At 38.5% G+C, this 24373-nt stretch overlaps 1 protein-coding gene across 4 annotated transcripts in view; it reads left to right on the top strand.

Annotated features, from left to right (window-relative positions):
* The window catches only part of LOC114061399 (lipid droplet-associated hydrolase-like), a 54336-nt gene that overhangs the window by 5699 nt on the left and 24264 nt on the right, over positions 1-24373 (top strand). For 2 of the 4 annotated variants that reach the window (XM_027891855.1, XM_027891853.1), the window contains exons 2-3: positions 7989-8147; positions 17880-18244. The exons of 1 other annotated variant lie outside the window; for it this stretch is intronic. In XM_027891855.1, the coding sequence (XP_027747656.1) occupies positions 7989-8147; positions 17880-18226 (506 nt within the window). In that variant the 3' untranslated portion in view covers positions 18227-18244. Of the gene's footprint in view, positions 1-7988; positions 8148-17879; positions 18245-24373 lie in introns of those variants that run through there. One more of the 4 variants, XM_027891854.1, reaches the window with a different exon arrangement.

Here is a 24373-nt window from a genome sequence, read left to right as displayed (position 1 = left end):
TTTTTCTCTGGGTCCAATACTTTAAAGCAGTATTTGGAGGGAAAGCTGTCTGAAAGTTACTTAATTTCTCCAGTAGACCTCAATAGTATGTGCAAATGAACAAGTTTTTTTTTTCCTTTGGGACTAAAAAGTTTCCCAAAATCCCACTTTCTGTTCTGAAAAATACCTCATATTACACCAAATTAAACCATCCTATTTGCTTTCACACAAGTGAAACTGTCATTACTTCCTTGATTTCATTTTTTTCTTTAAGCAACAACTTTCATGCTCATTTGTTTTTTAGGTCATGGACATTCTTAGCTTTATCATCAGGCCTGCATATTGACTGGGAAATTGGGAATTCCCTGGGAGCATAACTACCACTTTCTTGTAATCCATGAAGTTGCCAACCTAATTATGCTTATGAGGTTACTTTAAGGAAAAAACAAACCAGAAACACTTGGACTCTTTTAGGGTCATTTTCAGGTTGGTGTAGCTCTGAACAGTTCACAACCACTTTATGATGCGTTAGCTCTTTCGAAAAAGTGGAAGTGACCATCTGGGTATGATTCAGGACCTCATATGTAGGACCTCTTCCACTGTAGGTTGAAATGTGTTTGATAAAACATATTCTGCTTTTAGAATGTCATGTTTTTGTTCTTTTGGATACATTTATAGTTGCTCAGGGACCCTCAGCCATACCGGGGTGACTTCTCAGGGTTTGCTTATGTTCGCTCTGACTCCAGTGCTCTGTGTTTCTAACCGAGTGTTAAATTGCAGTGGCAAAGAGAGGAGCTTTGATCTACCTGATAACAAAGGGCATGGACTGTGCTCTTTGAGCACTGGATAAGCACAACTGGTGTTTTGGGACCTTTGTTAAACTGAGGTCTGTGATCACCAAAGGAGAAAGAGAGACCAGATATCCAACTTAGTGCCTTGTTGCCAGGACTGCAGTGAAACATCAGATGTTGTTGACTGTTGAGTGCTGTAGACCAACAGTCGGCACTTTGACTGCTTGCATAGAGGTTACCATTGTGCCTGATCCCCATGGAAGTCTTTCATTTGCTGTTTCATCCTCTTGAGAGTAGTGTGGATATCGAGACCAAGAGTGCTGTAATACTTCTGTTATGATAATTTACAAGAGCTCCATTTTTTTTTTTTAGTCATTAGTACATGCTGAACTTCTTAAATCCAAAACTGTCAGAGAGATATAAATGCTGGTTTAAAGTTATGGTGTACCTTCCTAATCCATTACCCCAGGGTTTTGATTACCCTCTATGTTGAGTAATTTTGTACCAGACCAATGTAGATGTGATTAATTGTGTAATCTGAACATATTTTCTGATTTTATGATTCCTTACCCCCAAAACCCCTTTCAAATTGTTCATATCAGAGCAAAGCACCTTGCTGGAATAAAGTTGGTGGGAAATCCGTCTGTTCTTGATTTGAACCCACAAATGGGCCTTTCCAAGTTAACAGTTTTTTGATTTGTGAGTCCTATGCTGCTTTGCCGAAAAGCTTTCTCCATAACTGGTTTCATAATGTTTGGCACTGACAAGGGACTACTTGTCCTGTACAAAATTGATACCCAGAAATCATTTTGCCTGCTCCTCTTCCATGAGGACTGTACTTACTTTCTTGATCATTGCTACAAGGTTGTTAATGGTAATAAAATCCAAATTTTGTGATGATACAAAGATTTTGTGGGTAGGTGCAGTTCTTAAAACTAGGTTTCTCTCTCCTTAGGTCTGTGCAGAGTCCCCTGTATGTTGTCTCTGAACAAGGTTCAGAAATGAAAACTGATTCCCATTTTCGTTCTGCACTTCAGCTTTTTATCACTGCAGCCCAAAGTTCGAGTAAACTGTACCCTTTTCCACATTTCACTGATATTTTTGCACAGTCATCAGTGAAATTACCTCAGCTGTTGTACTGCTTGAGGGAGGGGCATGTGGATAATGATACAGGAACAAAACAAATGAAAACATCAGATTGCTAGGTCATTGAGTGATCCCTAAAAGCAAGGCTGTCTATTTCCCTTGTTTTAGAGAAAAGCAGCCTGCTGCTTTGAACTGCCCCATGTAGAGATGTTTGAGGTTTATTGGGTTATATTGTATAACTACATTGCTTCATTTGAAGTGTTAACTTTTTAGCTTTGCTCATTTTTACAAATAACACCTGACATAATTCAGAGCTAGTGCAAAAGGAATTAGTATATGACTTTGACGGAGAATTGTACTGGAAAGTACAATGAAGAAATGTTTCATTTTTATGTGCTACTGGCTGCTGCTGCTGCTTTGCTTATACAGAATTGGCCAAGATTTGTGACTAGTGTCACAACAGCTTGCAAAGTCTTTGGCCCGTGTTCGTTGTTTTCCCTTAGACAATCTGGCGTCCACTGTTTGTAGTTTGTCCAAATAAACCCTTTATGAGAGCTAGGCATCCTGTGTCGTGCTGTCCCTGGTCTGACACATCGTGTTCTCCCTCCGCTTCCCTTGTTCCTCCTTGCAGTTTTTTTTACCAGGTCAGTCAGTCTGTCCCTTCTGTTTCTAGGTCTCAGCTATGAGCATCTAAGTTCCAATCTGCAAATCCAGGAGCTTACCTCGGGTCTGGAGGGTTCTCCTCTGGGGATATTGTTGCAGAAATTGTCAGAGCCTTAGCATAGCAGGCAGCTGAAGGAATCTCACTATCTTTCCAGTTATTCTTTTGCATTGTGATGTTGAATTCAACCATGTAAGGTCATCTATTAGATCAGCCTTTCTTTTTTTATTTAAGTGGTGCAGCTAATCCACAGAATACATCTACTTCAGTTTCCTATGTTTTTGGAGGACTGGGCTAGTTTAGATTCCTTTTCTCTGACGTATATACTTAGTTATTGTCATGTACTGTATGCATGAAACTCTGCATTTGCTCAGGTACTAGAAGAATGGGCTGAGGTCCTAACTGTGTCTCATATGCTGTATTCTTTCTGATGTTTTAGGGCCATAATCAACACTCTTGATTTCTAGAAAACTCTGGAGAAAATTTAGTCTGTCCTTCAGATGAAAATTACTGTTTTGTCCAGCTGAGTCTTAACAACCTCCAACAAGAGAGATTCTGCTGCCTTCCTAGTAATCTTCCCTCCTTAGCAACTCATTTTTTTTGTGGTGCCTTAAACTGTCAAGACACAACTTGTGGCTGTTGCCTCTTATTTTACCATCTACCATTGCAAAGCAAAGTTGGCTATGCTGCTTTTGCAGGTCTCTTTCAAATGGCTCTATATTGCTATTTGATTAGAACTTGGCAGACTGAAAAAGCACAATTCATAAAGCTTTTCCTTAAACCTCTGGCCTGGAAATTTATTTGACCCTCTGAAGCTTCCCTTAACTGTTGTCTTAACCTGGTGGGGTGAACACAGGTGGGCTCAGTGTTGCAGGTATGTCCTAATTACCTGTTGAATAGAAGGGAAGAATAAATTCCATGCAACTACTGGCTTTGCTTTTGAAATTTCAGTCTGATACATAGTTTGCCTTGCTGTGTTCAGAGTGCATTGCTGCCTTTGTCATCCATCATGACAAACATCTTTCCCAGCAGGGCTGTTGCTCAGCCAGTTACTTCTGAGCTGGTTCTGAAGTATGGCTGCTCCAGGGGCAGATCTCTGTGCTTTCTGCTGTTGAACTTCGTAAGGGATCTGTTAGCCCAGTCCTTAAGGTTGTCAAGGAAACAACGCTCTGAATTGAAGCTCTACTTCAGCTATCTCCACCATTCCAGATGTTTTAGCATTGTTTGCTTTTTACATCTCTCCATCCAGGTTCCTGATGAAAACGCTGGGCTTTGTAGGCTCTAGTTTTGACTAAAGATTACTTGATATTCAGCTGACAACCAGTAGCAGACTGTCTTTTAAACTTTTTCAGTTAGTTTTCGAACTATGCAAGTCAGTTTATTGAGCCTGCATTTCCTAGACCTAGAAAGGAGAATGCAGTGGGAGATAGTGCCAAAATTCTTAATAAGACAATGTGCATTATATCCACATACTTTCTTTCATTATTGTAGCCAGGTATTTTATCTCTGAAGGCAATTGCGTTGCTTGAGCACGATTTGCCGTTGGCAAATTGGTCTCTTATTCAAGATTAACCTCTTTCCCTTTATATGATTAGAAGAACATATAGAATAAATACTCCTGTGATTTTTCTGTGACTCAGTTGAGCCAGATCAGCCTACAGTGCCCTGGGTGCTCCTTCTTAATTTTTTTTTGATGGAAAATGGCTATAATTTTAGATACTTTTTTCCCCTGGCTTTTTTTTTTTCCCCTAGCCATGAGGATCTCTCCATGATTTACAGTGATTTTTTTGATAGGCAGCAGCCTTGAAATTGCATCAACCAATTATTTTGGCAATTTAAGGTGAATTTAAATTCAGTCTCAGGAATGTACTTCTGTAAATTCCAACTTCTGTAGGTTATCCCTAGGTTGTGGTCCAGTTTCTTTCTCAAAAAATGCAAAGTAGATCTGGTTGCTGAAGGCATTTTCCAGTTGGAGATTCCAAAGCCTCTCTGTGCAACTTCTTTCATTATTTAATAATCCTCAGTGTGCATGTGGGGAACCCTTTGTAATTGGAATTACCTTCATTGCAACATTTGACTGTTTTTCCTTGTCCTTTGGATGTACATCACATGCTTCAGGTTCATATCATCTAATTGACTCTCTCCAGTATACTGATGTCGTGCTTGTATGAGGAGTCCAAAACGGGACATAGTGCTCCAGGAAAAGATAATCACATCCCAAAACTTGCTGGCTACTCCTTTTTGTGCAATCTTATATACACTTGGGCTGGATGGTTGCAAGGGCTCACTACTGACTCATTTTCAGCTTGTTAATCACTAGTGTGTTTTTAGGAAAGCTGCTTCTTAGCCTTTGAGCCCCCAGCCCTTGTTGCTACGTGGGGTTACTGAGCTCTGGGTGCAAGAACTTTCCATTTACCCTGGGCTTTCATGTAGTTCCCATTTTTCCAGCCTGCCAAGGTCCATTTGGAAAGCAGCCCTACCCTCCAGTGTTTCAGTTGATGTCTTCCTCCCTTGATATTATTCACAAACTTGCTGAGGGTGCCTCCTGTCCCATTGTGTAAGTCTTAATGAAGACATTGAACATTGTTGCCCAACACTGATCCTTGAAAGACATTGCTGGTAAGTTAATGGCTGTTTCATGTGCTTGAGTACAACTTTGGCGGTGATTTTGTTTGATAACTTTCTGTGAACTGAGGCTGACTGGCCCAGAACTCCCTGCACACTCCAACATGGGCATGGTGGTTGCCTTTTTGCAGTTTTCAGGCACGACTCACAATCATAGAATCAGTAAGGTTGGAAAAGAGCTTTAAGTCAGACTCAAGTCTGACTGGTAACCCAGCACTGCCATGTTCACCACTAAACCATGTCCCCAGGTGCCACATCCAGATATTTTTGAATACTTCCAGAAGTAGTGATTCCACCATTTTGCTGTGTAGCTTCTTCCAGTGTTATCGTGACTTTCCAGAAAGGGTAGAGAGTGGTCTCACAGTAACCCTGGCCATGGAAACCATGGGATGTATTTCTTACGTTTTTTTGTAATCACATATGTCAAATATGCCTCATTAGTCCTTTCTCCTTTGTTTTGGTTTCATCATTGATTTATGCAACTTTACCCTTGTGGTTACCATTCTGTCTCTCGCTTCAGGTACACCAGCCTGCTTGTCCTGTCTTGTTATTGGATAGTTTATATGCCAACTATCAACTGACTTGCTCTAATTACATTATATTGTGCTAGTCTGAGCTTTTGACAGTTCTATCACTAAATATTCTTTTGAATGCAGATCACAGATTTTGCTATTCCCAAGCTATCTTTGAAATAAAATGCCAAGTCCAAGTAATAGTGTAGGATGGAGCAGTTAAAATATGCTGTCAGGAGAGTTGCATGAATAATTAGCACAGTGTGTGCAAAGGAAACTTAGTTTTACTATCAGCATTTTACTCTGGGGTCAGTTGAACCAAAGATGAATATGAAGAGACTTGGTCATATGGCAGAAGTAATCTGCTGTTTGTGGATAACTCTGTTTTCAAATATTCTTGTCTGAAAAAATGACTGTAGGTGGCATCCAGATCAGTAGTAAGACACCTAAATATATGTGTTGGTTTGCAAGTCCAAGCGTGTGTCTCAGTTTTCATTGTAGCCTTTGCAAACTGGGGGAGGATTTGTCTCATCCTGAGGTGAAAACCAAGAGGATGGTTATTCCTTGATCAGGCCATACACTGGCATCTGAAACTTTGTATGCTGTAATAGGAGTTTGTGTTCAGGTAGCCACCTACATTAAGGGTGTGTTAGTCTAGTGCTAAATCCCTGTGAGTCAAAGCCCATATTTCTGTATTCTGACCAAAGTTTTGTAACAAGATTAAGTACTGTTGATAGGAGCTGCATTTCTTGTAATACTTTTCCTGCATATGTTTAGACAATTCATGAAGAGGAGTTGAAGAGAAGGAAAAAACCTGCATGGGACGTAATAAGGCCTGGTTTCCTAAGTAGCTGCATCTCTTTGTGATGATTCATATGAAACTCTCACTGATCGAGTTGTTTTGTTTTCTCCTCAGTATTCTTGAAACTGCTGCTGGGGCACAAACTGTGCCCTCTCCACCACCTGACAGAGCTGGTAGGAACCTTATCTCTTGAGACCTCTGCCTGTTAAATCTGTTTGGAAATTGATAGGCCATCTTAAGATATTTCTAGGGGAAATGCAGGCAATTCATGGCGAAGATAGATGCCTGTAATGGAAAACTGTTCTTCAAAGCTTCATGTATGAAGAGGGAAAGAGATCTTGGGGCATTTTTGGGTATTACTGATTTTATCTTAAAACAGACCTGAGCAGTATGTTGGGAGCACATCCACTATCTTTTCTCTGTTTTTCTCTTCTGTCCATCTGTATTACCAAAGGCCATAGAGTCACAAATTGAAAACCAAACAATAAATTAACAAAAAATCCCTTGGATATTACACAGAGTTAGTACTATGAAACTATTTGGAATTATCTCAGATGGGCAGTTTTTTAGAGACCCATTTCTTTTCCAATGTGCAGTCTTTCTTTCAGGTACTGCAGCATTGTGTGTGTTTGAAATTAGAAGTTAAAACTTGACCAAAGCTAGTACAAGATGTCTGTGTGAACCTGAAAATCCTACCTCTCCAATCCAAAATACATTGCTGAGTTTTCTTCATTGCTTGACTTCTGACTTATGTTGCAAATACTTCTTGTGAATGAAGAGTTGTCAGTGCGATTTCCATTTGGAGTTGTTCCATGATATCAGTTCAAAATGAAACTTTGCAGCAGATTTCATAATCAGAAACTTTGTATAGAACCTAATTAATTGTGTAAGGACTGGTTACTTTTGCTTCTTGAATTGTAAACACCTCAGAAAAGGGGTGAGAAGCTTAATGTTTACTGTGGTTTTTGGAGTAACTGGGTTTCTCTGTCAGAACTGCTCTTAGCTTCTTTCAGCTTCAAATGATGAAGAAATAAAAGCAGGAATAATGTATTAAGAATACATCTTCTTATAGTTTGACAAAATTCACTTTACTTGCTTTTTAGTTGCTCTAAGACAACAACATGGCAAATAATGAAGTAGTAAAAGTGTCTCCTTTGTCATTAAAAATACTTTCATTTTGAGGTGGGTTTCAGATAAACCTTTTCAGTGGATGGCATGAATTATGAAATTTAAAATTATTTGCCTTTAAGGTAGAATAGATCTTACTGTCCAGTTCATTGCTGTGTATTTCTGTGACAAAAACTGAAAGGTACCTTCATACAGTAGTAATATGTATCACCTTCTACAGTCTCTTCGAACATCAGATACTGAATTGGACCTCAGTTTACTGGTTATGACAGCTGTTCAGGGGAGTGGGGGTGGTTTGGGTGGGTTTTGTTTTGCAATTATTCTCTGGGAAGGTACAATAGCAAAGAGCCAACCATGTAAATGTCTGCTGACCTGTTATAACAGTACCTTGTTCTGCCTCACAGCAAACATGAGGTCGCCGTCAGAAGAGTCAGTCCCATTACACGAAGAATTTATCTACTGTTGTGGAGCTGCTACTCATGTCTTAAAGTGTGGACCCTGGAAAGACCTCTCAAAAGATGAAAGTAAAAATCTACCCCGGCTCTTATTCATGATCATTCCTGGTAAGGGTCTTTTTTTGTTTAAGTCCAGAAGCGTGTCGATGTTCAGGTTCAGTATGAAATATCTCACCGTGTTAAGTGGTAGATTTTGACTCGTGTGCATCACTAAGATTGCAATGGTGACTTTTTTTGTTAAATTCAATTACTACTATTACTTGTAACAGTGCCGTAAGGCAGCACTGAGAAATTAGGATGTCTCGCTCATTTTCTCAGTGGTGGTGGTTTGCTGGGAGCATTGCAGTTTTTAGTTTGTTTCTTTCCATTGCTCTCCTTCCATTTATATCTTGCACATTGAAGCATTACTGTATTGTCAGCTGTGTGCCAAGTGAAAAAGGAAAGTTACAATATTAGAAGAAAAATTCTGGATCCAGTAGTTTTTTTAAGTTGGTTTTTTTTTTTAATAGTAAATGGTTTTTTACGTTAAATTTTTTGCACTTGAATTTTTATGCTGAAGCGCTTGAACTCAATGAGCATTGTACAGTTCTATTTAAATGTGGCCATCCTAAAGTGAGAGATCTAAACTTTTATTAGCATATGTTAAAATTAGTGGAGAAGTCCTGAATTCATTGAGGTCTGCCAGTGAACTGTAGAAATTCTGCCTTTAGCAAAATAGGGCTCAAGCCTGCTCAAGCTCAGTTATTGTGACTCTTTCAGTGCCTTAGAGTTTGCAGATATTTATTGCTTCCTATAATTTATTTGAATGTATTGGATACTATTGTTACTTCCCACAGAATGAGTGGTGCCAGTAATGACTTTTTTTTTTATTATCCACAACATTGGCTCACTGTTAGTGTACCCTGTTACTGTTTATGGGACAGTGTGTGGCTTGGGCTTCACTTAGTGGTGAAAGTGAGCACAGGTTCAATTTTTCAGAGTTTTTTTTTTGCAAGGCTTTGGGAGGCCCATGGATATTTTATGATAGTTTCTTTGGACACAATGATTTTATGTCCCTGCCGTCTGAGTTGAATAATACCGTAACTTTTAACCCAGTGGCAGTGAAGTTTAAATTCTCTCCTTAACTGAAAAGAAGAAATAAATCTCCTATGATTACCTCTTGTCCCTGTTTCATTGGAATAACCTTTTAAACCAGATACTGCATAGTGTAATTCTTTGGTAAAAGACTATTTGTACAGATCCAAATCACCAAACAGTTTTCTGGAGATACAAGCCTAATTTAATGCTTTTCAATTGCTGCTTTCTTCCAGTTAAGGCATTTCTGGAAGGCTTAGTTGAACAGCTACTTTAAGAGTTTCTTTTTCCCCCATGTTCTGAAGCTTTCACCTGTCTTCAGATTGTGGTACCCTTGTGTTTAGGTTGGTAGTAGAGGACTTAAAAAGGGTAAATCTGTAAAGGTAACTTATATCAGTAGAAAGATATGTAGGGGAGGGAAGAGCATCCAAGACAAGGTAGCTCTACAAGGCATGTAAGTTATTCTGCTCAAGATATACTAAGTCAGACACACCGTATGGTCTCCATATTCATCATAGGAAACTTTTCATGCAAGAAAATGGGCTACATGGAGCTTATTTCCTGCAGAACAGTTCTGTGAAGACTCCATAATAACATCTTATGTTATCTAGGTAGGTATCCAGAAACAGACAGTGAAATATTCAGTGTGCTTTTGCCATGGTCTGCAAGCTTTTGAAAGCAGCTGATTTATGGTTTTGCTCTTATTTCAGCATTATGTTGGTAACAGACTGGAAGTTCTGTCACAGTTTAAAACCACATGAACCACAATAATGCTATCTTCACTTCAAATGCCCAAATTCAGTAGTGAATCAAGTTACCCAAGCTTCTTGCTGTGGCTGCCAGGACCTGGCATAACAAAGTCCAGTTTTGCTTCTCATAAATCAAATGTTTGGGTTTTTTCCTTTCTGGTATATGCCTAATTTTTGCCTTCAAGGGAAGCTTATCTGCCAACACAAAAAACACAACCTTAGGGAAATCCCTACATTTAGGTCATCTGGCAGTGTGTTCGTGTAGTTAAACAGTCAGGGTTAGATAGATAGCATTCTCTTTTGTAACTTCCCAAACTAGCATTGTGGAGCCCTTCTAGAATCCAGCAATTTTCACACTCAAAAGACATGTATCTCTGGTTGAGACTCTCTATGGAATGAAGGCAAGAGGGGCAAAAGGACAAGTTGGGACAAGTCAAGGGAAGAAATATCCAGACAAGGGCAACTCTGGCTCAAAAAAAGGAGAGTATGCACAGCCAAGCATTGAGTGATCCAAACTGAAGGTGGTTAGTTCTGCTGCATGTATTGTCCTGTTCTGCATATTAAACTGATCTGGTACAGGCTTTTCCAGTCCTAATGAAATTCATGCATATCATTTTGTGAATATGTAGTTAGACAAAAGTGTGTTGTTGGGGGCTACCGAAAAGAAAGATGATAAAATTCTCAGTTTCTGCTGGAATAGAATTGTTGCCAGAGATTTCAGAATAAAGCCTGTATATTTATTTTCTTCTTGTGTTTTAGTCATGTTCATTGGAACGGGGAGGATTTGTCTCTGGTCTGACTTACTTTTTTAAAAAACAGGAGAGAGAGAGAGAAAGCTAACTCGAAAACATTTTTCTACTCAGAAATCAATGGCAAAATTCCCACTGACTTTATTGAGGCAGGATTCTATCCCCTGAGGACTGACAGCTCGCTGTGCTTGAAGCAGTTGGAATACAGAACATGCAGCAGAGTTCAATCTCATTTAACTGCAACAAGTTAATGTTGTTTTATTAATGGGAGTCTGTGTGAACTTATGATTTAAGTAAAGTTTTACTTTATTAGTTAAAATATTTAATATGCACTTTTTTGTTCCGTTGCATTTTTTCCTTGTGTAAACAAAACCTCTGTATAGGAGCAATAATATGTTCACTAAAGTAATTACTATGTAAAAGTTCCAAATTTTCCTCAGTCGAGAATATATGTGTACACTTGTTTGTCTTTCTTATTATGAATTCTTTTCTATTAAAATTGATGAGATCTATTCATGAGAGTAACATTAGATGTGTACAGTTAAAGGATCATGTCCATGATTTTCTGGAAATGTAGGCGTTATGGAAAGCACAGGAGTTAAACTGTTTTTCCTCTTGTGTTCTAAAGGTCTGTTTTCCCTCTTGCAGTGTTTGTTTAGTGTAAAATTAGCAGTGAAAATCTACTACAGCAATATTTAACATTGCTTGTGTTCATTGAAAACCAGAATCCACAAAGTGTAATGGAATATTTTGTTGCTGTTTTAAGAGTATCTGTCTATTTATGTCTGTATATTTATGAAACATTTAACCTTGTAAATAAATACTGTACAAATTTTAAAACCACTGTGCTGTTTAGTTCATGATGTTTTGCTTTTCATCAAAGTTTTTCTTGCATTTCACTGCAGGAGTGTGTTGGAATACTTTCGTTCCAGACTTCCTAATTTGTGTTACCATTGCTGTAAAAACAAAGCAATTTTGCTATTTTCACTCTTGAGCTTGGGAAGCTTAGTTCACAGTTGATAATATGTAATGTAAATAGCATTTTTTGTGGTAAAGCATGTGACACAAGTTTCGTTCATTAATATACAGAAATAATTTCAGAATCTGGTTCTTTGGCCTGCGTGCAGAGTATTCCCTGTGCTTGCCAAGTTTCTTGATCTTCCTGCTTTCAGTTGGATTGCTGCTGGGTTATTGGATCATCGTGTTGTTTTACCAGCTCATGTAGTGACTTGGTGACTTTTAAGGGCTATGAGGACTTAACCCAATGCTTTTGTTAAAATTTTTTTAAGATTTTATCTCCTGAGTCAGGAATTGTTTATACACAACAGAAAGTGAGGACTTGGATGCTCACCTTTTCATCTTCTCCTAAGAGTAGTTACATGTACTTACATCAACAACACTGTTTCACTTGAAGACTGCTTAGCTATTTTTCAGCAGTGAAAACAGTGCAAACAACTTGCCTGGATTATGGCAAATATTTAATGTGTTCTCCCTTGAGATGAGATGTACTGTTAAAGTCTTCGAAGTTCTATTTTTGACTGTAACACAGGGACTCTGAAAAGCTTTCAATACATTATCTGACTTTCTTCACCTGCTGTTTAGGTATTTAATAGTCATCACCCTCAATATTTGCATAAGAAAAGTTATAGTAAGAATCACTATATAATAATACTTTGCAATGAAACTAATTGTATAGCCCTGAAGCTTAGTTCCTTTGTATTTTGTTTTTTGGCTCCCACTAAACCAGCTTTTTGAAAGTTATTAATCATTTACTCTGCTCAGCAGTTGCTGGAATGAATGGTTCTTCAGAGGCCTACTGTAACCACTGAGACCAAGGGGGTTGCTTAATAATAAAAGAATCTGTTTCCTCATTCTACAAACAGTGTAAAGTGTGTTTACTCCAATTTCTCTTAAATTTGGTTTTACAATGGGCTTTGATTTATACAAAATTCATGTGATTAAATGGTCTTGTTGATACGTAATCTGTGTGTTATAACTGTTTGTCTGCAAGAACTGAGTTGGATCTAGTAAGGACTTTCAATATCAGCAGATGAGGTTGCAGTGTGTAGCTTCTGGCAACCTTAGCCAGGATATAATCCAGAATCCTATATGGAATCTTGGCGCTTAACGTGGATGGATCAGAACTGTTTATGTGAAGCAGAATCTGATTTTGGAGTCAGGACCACTGAGTTACTCAAGGAAGGTACTTTATCTTTTGAGACACTTCTTTCTAAGTCCGCAGCCAGGGTCTCCTCTGCCCTGAGGAGGAGTAAACAGCAGGAGTGAATTGCCCTGAACAGCAGTGTTCAGAATTTGCCTTTGAAACTGGGGGAAAGGGGAATTTTGCTGGCAGTGGACAGCCAGGTTAAGAGGAAAGATGACTTCTCCCCTCCTGGGCAAGGAGGACTTCTGAGTTCTGGGTCATGTATGCTTGGTGTTCGCAGTCATTGAATGAGCCCCGGCAACAATTCTGTGAACAAAATTGAGAACCTGTTCTGTCTGAATGCATTAGGCAGTAAAAGATGCGTTTTTCCTCCTTCTAGTTTTGGGGTTTGAGTTTTGTTTGAATGAATAGTACCAGAGCATCAGCAGTAGGAAAAAATGTCTGTCCTCATCTATTACCCCTGCAGTTTTGTCACTATCATCGTGATTATGAGAGTCTCATGTAGTTTGTGTTTTTTTTGTTATTTTGTGTGTGTGTGTGTCGTTTGTTTTGTTTTGTTTTTTTGATTGTTTTTAATTTTTTTTTCATTTGTTTGCTTTTTGCTTGGTGTTTCATTGGTGTGTTTTTTGGGGAGGTCAGGCTGAGTCCTTGTCACTTGGTGCAGAAAGGGACTCTAAGGCCTGATTTCATCCAGCCTAATAGTGAACACCTAATTAAGATGCTGAAGTGAGTAGTATAAATTTCTGGGTACTTTAGAGAACCAGTAGGTAGGGATGGGTACTCCCATGAGCGTTTCTGCCTGCTGAGGGTTTAGGTTGCCCCAGGATGTTGTGGCATCTCCAGCTGTGGAGATAATCAAAACTTGACTGTGTGCAAACCTGGGCACCCTGCTCTGACTCTGTGAGCAGGGGTTGGGCTGTGAGATGTTGGGTGATCCCTTCCAAATCCAGTGATTCTGCAAACGTGACCCCTGGACTGGCCATCCAAGCTCCTTGTCCAGGTGTGGGTTCTGATCTGCATTGATTTGGGAATTAAGAATTTAAGATAAGAATTACGGCTTTAACACTGAAATTGGGTTTGTTAAATGCTAGGAATCAAATTAAAAATTGATAAGGAACAACATATGCTACATACACAGTATGGACAGAGTATGCCAGAAGAGGGAGCTGTTTTAAAGATTTGAAAAATAGTGGGTTTTGGCAGCTTATTTCTGTAATAGCCAACTGTACCATGTATTTACAGGTTTCAGGCTCTCATCTGAATGCACAGGTAAGCACTGACTGTTTCTCTACTTTGTATATCGGAAAAAAAATTAGTACTTTAATTAGACCATGTGACAGTGAATAATCAGTTATGTTGGTCATTGAGGATCATAAAAATGCCTTTTGCTTGCATTAGGAGGAGTGAGATAAAGGAAGTCCAGTTTGAGCGTAGACTATAAGAATTGGGAGTGCTGGGGCTCCTATTCCCAGCTTTTGGATTGCTTTTCAGTAGATAGCCAGTCATCCTCACAAGTTGTGTCCCAAACCACCAAACAAATCTTCATTCACATTTGCAGCATTTGTAATTATACAATTTCCCAAGTTTCTAAGGTAGCATTCACTTACAATCAGCTAACACTAAGTAAATAAATTAACAGTAAAGCACAGCTCCATAGTGTGAGGTAACAAATACTTCCTCTCCTGGAATGTTTAAATCATTGACCAGCTCCATGGGCAGCTCCACTCTTTCTTACTGTGAGAAATTCTTGTGCCAGGGCATATGTCACCTTCTAGTGTACAGCACTAAATACCCAAAGGACATTAAGGAAAATAACTCATCACATAAAAGTACTTCTTTTTTAAAGGAATCATTCAGTTAACTTTGGATTTTGGAGGTTTGAATTAAGTAATGCTTCTACGTGCAATGAGAGTTTTTAGGTGAAACTCATAAAGTGTAACTGCTTTGGTTACAGTAAGTGTATTACTAATGTTGAAATAAGCTACATAGGACCGCTGTTTTCACACTGATTTGCACTTCATTTTGCTTAATCCTGTATCACATAGTTCTGATGACCTAAAGCTGATGCTGAAAAGCTGTTTCGTATGTGGATGTTTATTTTCCATCATATTAACATTGTGCAATATGTGTTTATCTTCGCGTGCCTCTAGTAGTGTAAGATAAAAGAAGTTTCACGAGTTCTCCTACCTTTGCATATTTTGACCATACCATCCCAAGGGGAGCAGTACTACTGTTGTCCATCCTCAGCTGAAGCAATGGAGCAGAGAAAAAGGGAAATTTAGGTGCGCAAAAGTAAAAATGGTGTTATTTATGACACCTGGTTCAGGAAATCAACTTACAAATCTTGTTTGATTGGAGTCTTGGCTCCTTTGACAAGATACGTGGAGGATTATGGAGCTCAGAATGGCATCTAGTCCAGCTGGCACACTTGAGTCACATGTGGCTAATCAGCATCTAAAGTTCTGTCCTCATTATATGCTGTTCATATCCAAACAGCTGAGCAGAATTCCCTCTGTGTGCACACAGATACTCTATTTATTTAAGAAAGATTGCCCTTTTATGTATTAGATTAGCAGCGTCATTCATCTGTTCTGTGGGACTTGCAGTGCTTGAAATTAAACTGGAGATACTATACTTGAGCAGAGTATTCACTGTAAAACATCCTGCCTGACTGCATGGAGAGGATGACAGTGAATCTGCAGCCTTTTCCTGGAGAGAGGAAGAGAAATGCTGTGCTCTTTATCATGGTCTCACCTGCAGCACAGGAATTGAAGCAGCCTGGGGCTTTTAATGTATTACTTGCATGCTGGGCTGCTCAGGAAACCTAGCTGCTGTTCCTAAAATTTTCAGGGGTGTCTTTCAGTGTCCCACCTTGTCTGTGTTATGACCGTATGGGATCAGCATCACGTAAGAGCAGTTTTCCTGGAAAGTTTCTACCATTCCCTGCTGTTTTATTTATTAAAGTAGTTGGACCTCTGTTTGGGTGTGGGCAGCCCGTGAAGGGACTGGGTGGTAGGACTGGGCCATTCATAGAGCTCTTGCCTGCAGACAGTTCTTAGTGCCATGAGGTTGGGTATAAAGCAGATGGTCCTAAGTCTGAAGTAGTGTGGAAGTTAGAAACTGTTTCTAGAGTGTATATTAAGAGTGACTAGATACTGAAAATCTGAGAGACTAGTGCTTGAAGCACTTACAAAACTTCATAAGGCCATTATTTCACAATCCAAACTGTTTGTCAACAATGCTGGCATAAGGTATTCCTGTTCCCACCACACTGTGCCATTCCACCCCTCAGTTAAACCAGAACAATAGCTTGAGAGATCATGCTGTGAATTAAATAAATACATAAATTTATTTCTGGGGTCTTTATACAGCTGGAACAGTTTCCTGGAGCAGGGCCCCACAGAGTTGTGCCAGAGTAATTCAGGGGCTGGTGAGCCGTGGTAGGAAGGGTGGGAACGACAGTCAAGGGAGAAGGTGGGAGTTCCTTCAGCTGGACTGACCACAGAACTTTTTGTTGATAAATGAGGGTGTCAGTCCACAACATGCAGCACTTGCACGTGGGTTCACATGCTCTATCTGGAGCCTGCTCTGGAAGGGGCTGGTACCCCACCAGCCGCACCAGGTGGTAGTGATTCTCTGAGAATGCCTCTCCCTCGGGGCTTCTGCTTTTGTTTACACTGCAGCTCCAGATGAAGCTGCCAACTCTTTGCATTTGACCCCGAGTTCTCAGATTCTGACATGGAGAATTTGTATTTTACAATTCTTTTTTTTTTATTTATTTTTTTCCTGAATAAAAAAGATTTGGCAATGGGAAAGGAAGCTTTCCTACTCTCCAGTGACTGGTATATGTTGTTCAAAAGAACCAATGAGAACAGACTGTGCTGTAGGGTTAAAAGTTTGTGTAGCAGAGCAAAGCGGGTAGAAAGGTTTGTGTAGGGTAAAATAATGTTTTCCACCTTTTCCTATAACTACAGGTGGTCTTACCAGCAGATAAGGAAGTAAGAGCACCGTTTTTGATTTCAGTGAGACATAAACATGGCAGAACGTTTTATTCTTATGTTTGCATGGGATGTGTGTCACCATATTTTATATATTCACGCTTTGAACAGGAGCAAAAACATACACACACACACACAAAAATACCCCAAACAAAAAAACAACCCAACCCTATCTTCCTGATGTTTCCAAATAGTCATCAACTATAATATTTCCACTCTATTAACTTCTCTAGCCATTTGTTTAGCACCAATATTCATGACTTGATTATGAGATCAGCTGACCATATATTTTCTCAGATGGCAATGTGTATAAGGTACTGTAAGCTGGTGGAGCTCAGAGTGGCTAGCAGTACTTTAGCTTTTATGCATAGATTACTTGGTCTATTTCTTATTTATAAAACGGGAGTAAATACCAAATGACCCTCCCCTGTATTTACTGAGCTAAATAGTTCAACTTCCTGAGAACATTATTTGTAGCAGATAAAACTAATTTGTCTGTACCTATTTGATTTCTACTTTTAACCCCTTTGAAACTTTGAATACTTCGGTCAATTTTCTCCAATTTTTTTCTGAGGCATAGGGGAGTCAAAATGATACCAAAATAATAGTTTGGCTGGAAGACATGCATGCTGGTAAAGTACCCCCTGAGGGAAAGGTGTGTGTCATACCCCATATTATATATTAAAAAATTCAATTCTCAGGACACTGTTCTCCATTATTTTTGTTGCATGTGGACTGCTTGTTTGTGGCTAATATTTTAAAATATGCTGACAGTTGAGCTTTGTTTACTGGGTCAGCCCACCAGCTTCCATTGTCTTTAGAGAAGAAAAAAACATAATCTTTCATTAGAAATAAAAGCTTCCTCATGCCAAGAGGAGCCTGTGTGTCAGATCTAAGCTTGAAATGTGCCACTTTTGTTAATATCCCAGTGCTCCAGAAGTACCTCTGGTGGGGGCTTGGCACAGTTGAGCTTGTTAAGCTTGAGAAGGCAGAGTAATGACAGGATGGTTGAACATCCAACTGTGCTTGACAGTATTTCCCTCCACTAAATCTGGGTGGCAGATGTGACTTACTGAAGTGACTTACTGAAATTTCTCAATCCACAGTCTTCTCCCGGTGTCCTCTTCCTGCTAATGAGGCGTTTTCAGCATGGATCCTTCCTGCCTGGCTGTGCAGCAACATCAGGGGAGGAAGTGATCCCTCTCCTGCAGCATGCAGTGGCTTGAGTTGGCCAGAGTTATGGGAAAGTTGTGTTCTAGGGTATTTTGCTTCATTTGACAATTTAAAAAAGGATCTGTTTCTCTTCATGGGGTGTCTGAGGCAGGAGGGAAGAAGAAATTACTTACTGAAGGACCTACCTGTGAAGAAAATCCAGTGTTTCTGTGTGCATTGTGTACAGATAATGCAATTAAAATGTTTAAAGCGACAGCAGCAGTGTATACTGCCTGCCTGAGAGCTGCTACCAGAAATACCTGAGCTGATATCGATTTGTCTTGATATTAAACATTTTGACTTAGTTATACCTAAAAATAATGAAAAATAAAAATCCTCTTTCAATTCAGGTTAACACAGTGCCTCATTTCTGTCCCGATAGTAACTCTTATGGATCACTGAATCTATATTAGAAGTAAATGTGGCCCATTGTGTTCAATGTCTGTATAGTATATATCTATACTATATCTATATAGTATAGAAAACAGTAGAACCAAAAATTAAGTCATAGCTCTTGCTCTTGTTTTCTTGTTATGGGCATGATGGAAAATTTTGATCGTTGTCCCAATTTCCATTTTTGAAAACAATTCTTGGTTATTCGTGATGGATTTAAAATCTCCCATAGGAATAAGGAAATATATAGTGATATGTAGATTCTGCCCTTCACCTTTAAATTTTAGATATTTTATATCTCTTATCACAGCCTTCTCTTAAGAGGGAGAAACTTTTCATAGCAGGCTTTAAGTGGCTGAACAAATATGCTTGTGAAGTGACTTGTGTTTTGTGTTTTCATGAAGTGTTTCAGTTAAAGTTTTCATGGAGCATCTACTTAGGACTAGTACTAATACCCCAACTATGAGGCTTTTTTCTTCAATCAGACATACAGTGGTGTCAATGCAAAGAATTTTTTCCTAAGGGTGTGGATTGGTAAATCTTGGTTTATCCATTTACAGAACAGTCTGTTCTTTCATCTTGCATTTCTGAAGACTGACGAAAATGCAAATGCAAAATTCATTTTCAAAATCACCTTAGACTGTTGTTTGCAAGTGTAATGTTCTCTTCAGTCTTGATGCACAAAAATTGCAGAAACTCATTTTCGGTCTTTTTTTCTAAAATTAGTTGTCTTGCTGTTCTGTGTTGGTATTTGTTGCTCTTTTTTTTTTTTTTTTTTTTTTTTTTTTTTTTTTTTTTTTTTTTTTTTTTTTTTTTTTTTTTTTTTTTTTTTTTTTTTTTTTTTTTTTTTTTTTTTTTTTTTTTTTTTTTTTTTTTTTTTTTTTTTGTAATTATTATCAGTGGTACAGCATAGGAAAATCTCTAATACATATTTGAAAATGTTCTTTCTGGTGCCTTTGGAGTGTATTGTTTGCTTCCTCCTTGCATATTATTCAAAAGTGATCGAATCTGCAGAGCTGTGTATCTGCACAAAGCAAATAATTTGTGGTTATCTTGGGTTTGAATTATTTATTTTTCTTTTCTTTGTCTTTTTCCTGCCGCTGTTGTCTCATCAGGGTTGTGTTATTCAGATGTTTCATAGGCATTCCTGTGAACCCATTTGACATCAAGTCTCGTGTTCCTCTTTGTGCACTTCCTTTGTGCTCCCTCTTTCTTTCAGAAGGAGGTTTGCTTTCTGCTGGTCCAGTTCTGCTTCAGTCCGTGAAGCTGGCTGAAAAATTCCCACTGAGAATTCTAGACCCACTGCAGAAACTGCAGTAACCTATCTGTCAGCATCAAGTGGTTCTAGGATGGATTGGATTAGACACCATCTCTGAGGTGTTAAAAGTACTTATATCTGTCTTCATCTGCCTGAGCAGATGTTTAAGAGACTCTGTATGTGTAGGTGTGTGCTAGGAGATCTAACGAAATGTTTTAATTTTTCATTTGCTGTGGACAAAATGGAACAAAAATTATTTAGCTGTAAGCACTAGAAAATCCTGGGTTCTACCTCTGAAAAATGTGAAAAATTGGCTGTTCTATTAGGAACTCAATTATTTTAGTTTTATATCTTGATCTTAACTTCCGTCCAATAAATATTAGTTTACAAATATAAAAAATAAAATCTAGGCTTTTTTTTTTGGTGTTTATATACCTGTTTTACTTGAGGCATTAGAGGTAACTATTGAAATACATCTGGGGACTTTATAGCCTGTGCAATATCGCTTAATCACAAAGTCCAGTAGGTTTGCATTGGGTGAAATCAGCATTTTGGACTTCATATCTTGTCTGCCTGGATACATGCTGTTAATCATTCCTGTGAGAAAACAAGCACATACTGTCACAATTTTTTGCTGGGAGATCTTATTCATAAGCTTCAGGCACAATTGTCACTTGGGCAAAACCAGCTGTGTTAGGTTAATTCAGGTTTATCAGACTGTCTACGGGATTTCTTTAGAGGTAAATGAACCCACATTTATCCTAAAGGTGGAACAGGGTTAGAGAACAGCAGGCAAGCTTATTGGCTTTGCAAAATGTGTATAAAGAATGTGTATTATAAAATCCTATATGTAAGTTTTATAGCTGTATGAAACTAATAACAGTGTGTGTTGTATATGTATATATAGGGAGAAAATGTGAAATGTTCTTGAAAAACCTCTCTAATAAGCTATGTTACAGACACCTGGCTGAATCCTTCTGAGATTCCCTATTTTCACAACCCAAGGAAATATATTAAGGTGCTTTCCAGCCAAATTCACGATTCCAGAGTTGAGAGGATCAAACAGAGCTTTCACATGTGTTTCTGTATAACATCCTTGTAATTATTTGCTCTTTAGCTGATGCTGCACCTCTAGTGTAGGGCCTATAAACAGATACAGGACCAGGAATGCCAGTCCCTTAGACATGGAAACAGGTGAAAGCTTAATTGGTGTGAGTTTATGATGGTCATTCAGATGTTATTTGACAGGTTTTATTTGAAATCCCTTGACCCTGCGTGTCAGGGAGACCTGTGTGTTGCCTTTTAAGGGCTGATCATCAGCCATGGTGTCAGATTCTGCAGTTTTCTCCCAAGTGTGAGAACATCATTGTGTTTTCTGCATGCTCCATTTAAATCCTTCTGACATCTGTGTGGGCTGCTTTCCATTCATTAACATAGGGGAGTTGCATCTTCTTCCATGGTGGCTGGTCAAACGCCAAAGGCAGATTAAGTTTCCTTGAGCAAGGAACTTGTCATTTAGGCTCTTCAAACTGGAGCTGGGAGCTTTGGCAGCTCTGAGAAGAGGCAGTGAGAATCATTGCCACAAAAATTATTTTTGTGTGGTCCTGCTGTGCACCCCTGGATTTCAAGTTTGATTTATGGCTGCTCTTTTTTTTTTTTTTTTTTTTTTATTTTAAAAGTCTGCATTCATTTTTTCTTGCAGGAGATTGTAATGTAAATAGTGCAGCATACACATTTAATTCTGAAACTGTGCATTATTTCTAAAATTAAACACATGGTAATTGGTGGCATATTTTCCAGTTCCTCAAAGTTCTCTGTAAACCCACTGCTGGCTGTGTATTTCCCTTCTTGTATTCATGTAGCTGCCTTTATTCTTTATGGTCCTGCTGAGGTCCCAGAGCAGGCAGAAGGCAACTGCTGGAGAAGTGTATAAAACACCACGGCTGGATGCCAGCTACTGCTCCCACAGGTGGTCAGGCTCCTGGAGGCACAGCTGGAAACACTGGGGAACATCTCACTGGACAGTGCACGGGACCCAATCGCTTTTTTCCAAACAAAGTTTGAGATGACTTAGCTAGGTGTAAATTTCTTCTCCTTCACTCCCCTCCACTCTTGGCTTTTACTCTACAGTACTCAAATAAATCTTTTTCGATTCAGCTATCCCTTCCAGAACTGCTAAGAATTACTTTAATTTTACGTTTTAGTCTAAATTTCTTTTCAGTAAGCCGTATATATTTTTGACCTATGCCTTTCTGGACAGAAGACTCTGCTGTCGTGGTTTGGTGTATATCTGAAACATTTTTGCATTTAGTGTTCCCTTAATTATAATTTCCCTTTTACATGACTGTTTTCTGTTGCTGAAGAATTCAAAAAGCTTGACAATTTGTAAGTTGTCATAAACGCTGTCGTTGCTTGTGAGCAGTAGCTGCGGTTTGTGACTTTTTAAATGGACATGATGTGTTTGTTTTTGCCATTCAGAATTAAGCTGATTGAATTGTACTGATGGCATACCATATATAACTTTAAACTTAACAAGTTTGAGTAACTTATTTTTTGGAAGTGCAGTGTCTCAAATATTAGTATGTATTTCATTTTAAAATAGGCCAAGTTGAACTTTATGATGCATTATATAGGAAATCCTGTGAAATCAGGATAAAGGTTATTCTTTAGCAGTGATACCCTGGGGTAGATACTCAGTTTGTACAAGTTGTTCTCTCTCTGCTTCTAACTGTCTTCTTAAGAAGGAAGCAGATGACATTTAAAATCTTGATTTGATGGAAAAAGCATTAACAAGAATGTGTTTGAAAGTGAAGGGTAGGAAAATGCATGTTTATAAGTAATATTCATATTTTTAATTACATGGATAATTAAAGGGTAGTAGTTCCAATTCTTGAAAACCTATATGTGCAGTATGCCGAAGTGGACAATATTTACCTTTTGCAAGAGCTCTAGGTTAAACCTCTGCACTCAGTTGTTCTGTATTAGCTGTGGGTGAAACAGAAATTTTCAAATTAAAAATGGAAAGACTTTGAGCTTAGTGTAGAATAGCTGGGTGAAATGTTGTGTGGTACAGGGAAGAACAGGGAATGTGGTGGGAGTCCCTTGGCTATTGCAACTTATGAGTACACCAAATAAAGTGCCCCCACTGTCCTGATTCACTGTAGGAATTGCCCATTTGATGTACTCTTCCCACAAAATGCTTAGAAATCTTCTGTAAATTAGGCAAATGCTCAGTGTATTGTAGTCTTTTGTCTTTTTCTGTTATGGTCACCATTTACAGCTGTTGTTTGAAAGACTCCTGAAACAACATAAATGCAGTTGAAAATTAAGCACAGTTGAGAGTAACTGCTTACAATGTGCTTCTTGGTTCAGATGACTGCAACTTGAGATCTGCTGGCATGCATGAATGATTCAGCTGCCCTGAGGTGCCTAGGGATTGATGTGGTATTCAAATAACTGGAGTAACCTTCAAATCGTGGAGGTTAACACTGAATTTACTTATGGTTTCCATTTTTTGACACTTGTTTGCTGAGTGATAGAGCATAGGCAGTTTTGTTTTGATGTACTGGGAAATATGTCAAATGCACAAATGAGCACTCTGTTGCTGGGCACCTTTGTGATTAACCTGGTCTGTAAAATAAAATAATTTAATTTAGCACATTTCACTTGGAGTAGATGAGCCCAAAACATTATTAATCACAGACTGTTGTGCATATGAAACCCAGTTATTTCCATGAGCTCATACTATTACTCTGCTGTATGAAAAAAATCTTCATCTATTCAAGTTTTTTTTGTTTGTTCTCCTTCAAAGTATTTTGACAGATAGCAGCTCAAGTAAAAAACATATAAAATTACTTTGCAGAAATGTGAGATAAACATTCTCCACTTACAAATATTGTAGATGCCAACTTCCAAGAGCAAGGGCTGTTGATCTGCATTTACTTAAGTTAGTGCAAGTCTGCAATAACTCCACTGGAATTGCAAATTCAATAAAGAATAAATTTATTCCTGCTTTACACATGGTGATTTCTCTAAAGAAATCTTTGCTGTTCAAATGCTTGTTGATTTTCTTTTCTGCTTTTGCCAGCAGTTTTCATTCATACCTCTTCTAGGCATTTTAAAGTGCCAGTAGCAATTCTAACATCTCAGACCCCTCAGAATGTCTTTTACCATGAGCAGATGATTGATAAGAGTGCAGAAGTGGCATTTCTTTTGCTTTCATGGATTTTTGTGTTTACCTGCCTAAAATACACATTATATTTATCACAGGATACAAATCCCCTTTCCCTCAAAGAAATATTAGTATCGTGGGCTTTTTATAGTATTTGATGAGATACAGTATTTGATGAGATATTTGGAAGTGGTAACACTGAGATATTTGGAGGGCAGGCATCTGGTTCAAGTGATATATACTGTAGACTTTGTGATAGTTTCATTTCATGTTTCTTTAATTTGATTGGATGGATGGATGGATGGATGGATGGATAGATAGATAGATAGATAGATAGATAGATAGATAGATAGATAGATAGATAGATAGATAGATAGATAGAATCATAGAATAGATTGGGTTGGAAAAGACCTCCAAGATCATCAAGTCCAACCCCTGATCCAACTCCAATTACTATATCATGGCACTAAGGGCCACATCCAATCTCTGCTTAAAAACCTCCAGGGATGGTGAATCCACCACCTCTCTGGGTAGGCTGTTCCAATGCTTGATTACCCTCTCTGTAA

Source organism: Empidonax traillii, unplaced genomic scaffold (assembly GCF_003031625.1).
Source record: "Empidonax traillii isolate 1590-97213 ecotype Southwest subspecies unplaced genomic scaffold, ASM303162v1 scaffold333:size665630, whole genome shotgun sequence".
In the NCBI taxonomy this organism is placed as follows: Eukaryota; Metazoa; Chordata; class Aves; order Passeriformes; family Tyrannidae; genus Empidonax; species Empidonax traillii.
Note: the sequence above shows the minus strand (reverse complement) of the source record. Positions and strands in the feature narration are given on the sequence as shown.